Source organism: Priapulus caudatus, unplaced genomic scaffold (genome assembly GCF_000485595.1).
Source record: "Priapulus caudatus unplaced genomic scaffold, Priapulus_caudatus-5.0.1 Scaffold135, whole genome shotgun sequence".
Classification (NCBI taxonomy): Eukaryota; Metazoa; Priapulida; class Priapulimorpha; order Priapulimorphida; family Priapulidae; genus Priapulus; species Priapulus caudatus.
This window is the reverse complement of record NW_014577196.1, coordinates 112,551-117,439: the sequence shown is the minus strand read 5'-3', so window position 1 is coordinate 117,439 and position 4,889 is coordinate 112,551. Positions and strand designations below refer to the sequence as shown.

The 4,889-nt window shown below is 41.2% G+C and overlaps 1 protein-coding gene across 1 annotated transcript; it reads right to left on the bottom strand.

The window, feature by feature from the left end:
• Positions 1 to 812: 812 nt before the first annotated feature.
• On the bottom strand, positions 813 to 4,395 carry LOC106805970 (arylsulfatase A-like). The gene is made up of 6 exons (XM_014807779.1): positions 3,975 to 4,395; positions 3,385 to 3,767; positions 3,044 to 3,169; positions 2,533 to 2,647; positions 1,889 to 2,138; positions 813 to 1,590 (listed from the first exon to the last, which is right to left on the bottom strand). Exons 1-6 carry the CDS (start codon positions 4,238 to 4,240, stop codon positions 1,135 to 1,137), a joined length of 1,596 nt encoding a protein of 531 aa, XP_014663265.1. The 5' UTR covers positions 4,241 to 4,395; the 3' UTR covers positions 813 to 1,134.
• Positions 4,396 to 4,889: the final 494 nt, after the last annotated feature.

Below are 4,889 nucleotides of genomic sequence, written 5' to 3'. Positions count from 1 at the left end.
CATGTTGTTGGTTTTTTCACTTGTTCGTAGTTGACCCAGTACGTAAAAAAAAATTTGGATACCGGCAATGATTAATCGTAGGGCACTTTCTGGTCACCGTGTGATCTCTGTGTGCTGCTGTTTTGGTCTGTAACATGATTGTTAATATAGTTAAAACAGTTATATAGTTATATAGTTATATAGTTATATAGTTAATATAGATAAGGCATATCAACACAGGCATGCATATAATCAGGTGATTCATCAAATAGTATAGTGCAGTGCATAGCTCACTACCATGCAGTGCATAGCTCACTACCATGCAGTGCATAGCTCACTACCATGCAGTGCATAGCTCACTACCATGCAGTGCATACACATTTAAATGAAAACACATGCGCTCATTGGTGCAAAGACAATCATACAATGAATTAAGGTACAATAGAATATATTGTTGTAAAAATCTCTATTGTTCGTAATGGCATATTCCAATAATTCATTCTCCAGTCAACAATCAGCAGGTATTCCTAATGATTGTGATTTGCTTGTTGGTCTTCGTGATAATTGATTTATCTGTCTGGCACAACTGACAGGACTCTAAAGCGGCGTTAAGCCTAGCGCAGACTTGCGACTTTTGGTTGCTCGTCGCTGCAACCTGCAACCGCATGCGATCGGTCGCACGCCTCACCGTGTGTCACATGCGATTTCGAAACGATTGGGAGCGACGAGTTGCTGAAAATCAAACCAGTTTGATTTCTTGCAACTCGTTGCAAGCGACCAGAATCGCTACGAGTTGCAGTTGCACGTTCCCGCAGACATAGCGATTTGACGGCAATTTCGACTGCGATTCTAGAATCGCAGCCGAGTTGCATGAAAAAGTCTCAAGTCTGCGCTAGGCTTAGCCAATCACAATTGCGCCAGGACTTTCTAAAACCAACACTTGGTAACAAAGTGCCACAGAGACAAACAGGTACAAACTGAGTTGGCTTGATGGACCTAGCAGCACTGTCCAGGGTGCCTGGCTATCTCATTAAGAAGGATAGGCCAATAAGTCTGTATAATATGCTATATATATATTATATAATATGCATAATATATATATTATATCTGCATAATATGCTATATATATTATACAGGATAGTGGATGGGGTGGGTTTAGGTGTCATCACTAATAACATACTTCCATAGCATTTCCACGAGGGAGCTTTTGCCTCGTTCGCAGTGACAGCACTGTGGAAAGGGAGTGCATCCAGGGTTACAGCAGGGAATGAGAGTGTTATTCGCTCCTCTTCTGATCTGACTCGTGCCCCATTTCATACGCTCGTCGAATTTCTTCTTAAGTTTAGCAATGAACGGGATGATTCTCTTGCCCTTCGGTGACTTATTGATGTTGTACCTCTCCGCAGGATCGGCGTCAAGGTCAAACAGTAAAGGGGGGTTGTGTTTAGTTCGCAGTGCTGTAATCCTGCAGTCGTCGTCAGGGTTCCTTTGTCCACACAAGCCCGAACCCTTTGTCCAGAAGTGAGCTTTGTACTGCTTGTATCTTACAGCAAACACGCCGAATCTTGGATCCGCACCAACCGGGTAGTAGAAGAAAGTGTCTCTCTTGCTCTACGAATAAAACGGTTATATCACAATGACGACAATGGTGCGTGCCTGGGAAATTGCACGTGTACCTATCAGAATGAGTAAAGCGATAATTCTGAGCAGGACGTGAAAATGTTTATTCTATTTTCAGGCTCGACATCCTTGTCCACAGGATGGATTAATTATCACGAAGGATCTTATATATACAAACTTCTGGCTGCTTTCTCTGAAATTCTCTCACCAATAGCTACTTCACTCCTACATGCTAATGATTACGAGAGAGGGACATGCGCCGCTGATTTCCTCAGAGTATTTACAATACCTTCCCATGCCTAAGCAGAATTTCTTCCATGTCTACGCCATCAAGTCGAAGCGGTGGTTTCTTCCCGAGTAACGTAGCTATAGTAGGTAGGAGATCCAAGGTGCTAGCCAGCTCGTGTGTCCTGCCAGGTGGGATGACGCCTGGCCAGTAGGCGATCGCTGGCACTCGCATGCCTCCCTCATACGTCGTACCCTTGCAGCACTTTAGAAGACCGGCACTTCCTCCCTGGATCTCTCTAGTCATACTAGGCCTACAGAGGATAACAGAGTGTGACGTTTCACTTTCGATTTTTTACTTACGGGTTGAAGAGTCTGTAGAATATTCTCGCGAATTTTTTTTATTACGAACGGCTGCGAGGCAGCACAATTTTATTTTGTCGAGCCTGAGGAAATATATTGATGATCGGTGTCAGAAACTGAAGCGACACTGAAGATTGTTGTTCATAGAGAGAAAGTGGTAGAATTGCATACCCGAAGTCATGCATCATTCAATGATGTCATGTTTGCCATAACCTGACAAACTAATTAAAATCAAGGTGAGTGAAGGAATGTTTTTACGCTATTACAGGAACATGATGATACAATATGCGCAGCATGCGCTTACATACGTACAACGTATTTATCCGTACTTGTTGAATGCCTTACCCATTGTCTGAAGTGAAGAAGACATATGTATTATTCTCAATACCAGCATCCTTCACAGTCTTCAGTATCATTCCGACCGACCAGTCCAGTTCAGCTAACGCATCGCCAAATGCACCTATAATATACATATATACTGTGTGAAAGAGCTCTAAAAGATTTATTTCAGTCATGCAATTTACGCTATAACTCAAATGTATTATATATAAATGTGTTGACCATACTCGTGAGCATTGTACAATACTATATTAAGGCAACTATTAAATACTAGATTAATCCATTGTAATGCACGTACCTAATTTCTACTGTTTCACCTCAAACTAATATATTTTCACGTTATATTTAAGCAGTATGAAAAAAATAAAAACCCGTGTCACTAATTTCAGAACTAATATATTCAAAACAAAGCTCATTATAAACTGCAAATCAGATATCATTCATTTTTCGAAATAATCGGAACCAAGAGTGGTTGAATACGTGTAATACATATAAGTGGAATGCATATTAATTGCACCTCTTATGCTAGAGTTTGTAAACCTCTGTCCAGCAAACTGAGGATGATGCGTCTGATAGGAAGCATAGTAGAGAAAGAATGGATTTCTTGCATCCGTTGCCTCCTTTATGAAATCTGTAGCTTTATCTGGAACAGTGCGAAAATATAGTACAGTGATAGTACTATATATAGCACCATGCTAAATGAATACCACGACTGGCATATGACTATATATGAATGAAGTGTAACTAAAGGAGAATTTACAACTACCAAATCATTCAAAACTGCGTCTATGCAACTGGGTCTAGATCAGCATAATTTGCTAAATTATTCTCGTTTCACGTTAATTATAATTACAATACCTATATGTTTCTTCGTAAGGCTAATCAAATCAGCTGGTTGCTCCACGATGGTGGTATTGCCAAACAGTGGACATGGTGCCTCGTTGTTTCTACAGGGTCTAATACATGATCCATCTGGATAAAAGCACACTGGACAGGGGCACATATCATGAGAATAAGGTATGCCATAGTACTCATCAAACCCATGGTTAGTTGGAAGATACGTTCCATTGACTCCAACACCAAGGTGCCACTTCCCTATGGCAGCACTCTTGTAACCATGGCGACCCAGAAACTCTGCTATTGTCGTTTCGTTATGGGGCAAACCACCAATGTCACCTGGGCTGAATACATCTGGGTAAATACCACTTCTTGTCTGGTACCTGCCAGTCAGCAAAGATGCCCTGGAAGCGCATAATTACATATGAATTATTTATCAATCAATTTCGGCTCATATATTGGCCCTAACGACAATGTAATTAAAACATATTAATTAAGGAAATCATTTCATAATTGTATTTGGTATTATGAATTATGATAGTATTATTATTATTGAGGGGGGATTACGGAATAGTCTCCCGTGTAGGCCTACTGATCAGTATCATGTTTACCTTGATGGGCTGCATACAGGACTTGTGCTATAAAATTGTGTAAACACTAGGCCTTTGTTTGCCATTTCATCAATAAATGGAGTATGCGATGTTGGATGTCCAAAACACGACAAGTCGCCATAGCCCAAGTCATCAGCAAAGATTATCACGACATTAGGTTTCCTATCATACTGACTATTGTTGAAGCGTAGGTCAGTAACACACGCGTAACGCAACGCCGCTATTGCAAGCACGCCCAAAAACGGAAAAGCATGTAACCACGCCATGCACGTTGGAGCTGAAGTTCCAAATTCCGAGTTCAAGTTTGAAGCCAAGCCATCAACAACTAAACAAGAACAATGAAGAGGTAAAGTGAACCCGTGTGCAGGCGGGGATGACAGTCGTGTGCTCTATCCCCGCTCTATCCCTTCAGGCTAAGGCAGTAGTGTGTACGTATAGAAGACATAAGCACAGATGTCAACAAGCGTAGACCTTAAGTAAACATCACAGGGGGCGTAGGTTAATACCGTTAGTTCACGAAGGTTGGGCAGACACCGAGTACGCAGGCACAGTGGATGTATGGGGCGCGCGCACTTGTCGTCTACATGTGAATTATATTTATTGATTTATTTAAGATATGATATTTATATACTAGAAATGGGCGCACGGCATCGGGAGGTCGTTTCGCGTATTTTCTCCACCTGATGTTATAGATATCCACTTTAGTTGGGTTTGCCGAGCTTTCATTTTCGCGGATTTAGTACTTATTTATTATACTCATAGTCTAAAAATGTGAGAATTTTCATAGTCTAATACTCATAGTCTAAAAAAGAATAGATATACGCATTAACTTAATTCATGCAACTATCACAGGTGGTGTAGGTTACCGTTAGTTCGTGCAGGCGCAGTGAATGCGCGCGTAGCACAAGCATTGAT

What these genes read in the sequence shown, in the direction of transcription:
- LOC106805970 (XM_014807779.1), bottom strand. Translation starts at nt 4,240, where the DNA reads ATGGCGTGGTTACATGCTTTTCCGTTTTTGGGCGTGCTTGCAATAGCG. An exon ending in CCTGTATGCAGCCCATCAAG is followed by an intron (nt 3,768 to 3,974) that starts GTAAACATGATA and finishes ATGCGCTTCCAG; the next exon opens with GGCATCTTTGCTGACTGGCA. An exon ending in TTCTGCTTAGGCATGGGAAG is followed by an intron (nt 1,591 to 1,888) that starts GTATTGTAAATA and finishes TTTTATTCGTAG; the next exon opens with AGCAAGAGAGACACTTTCTT.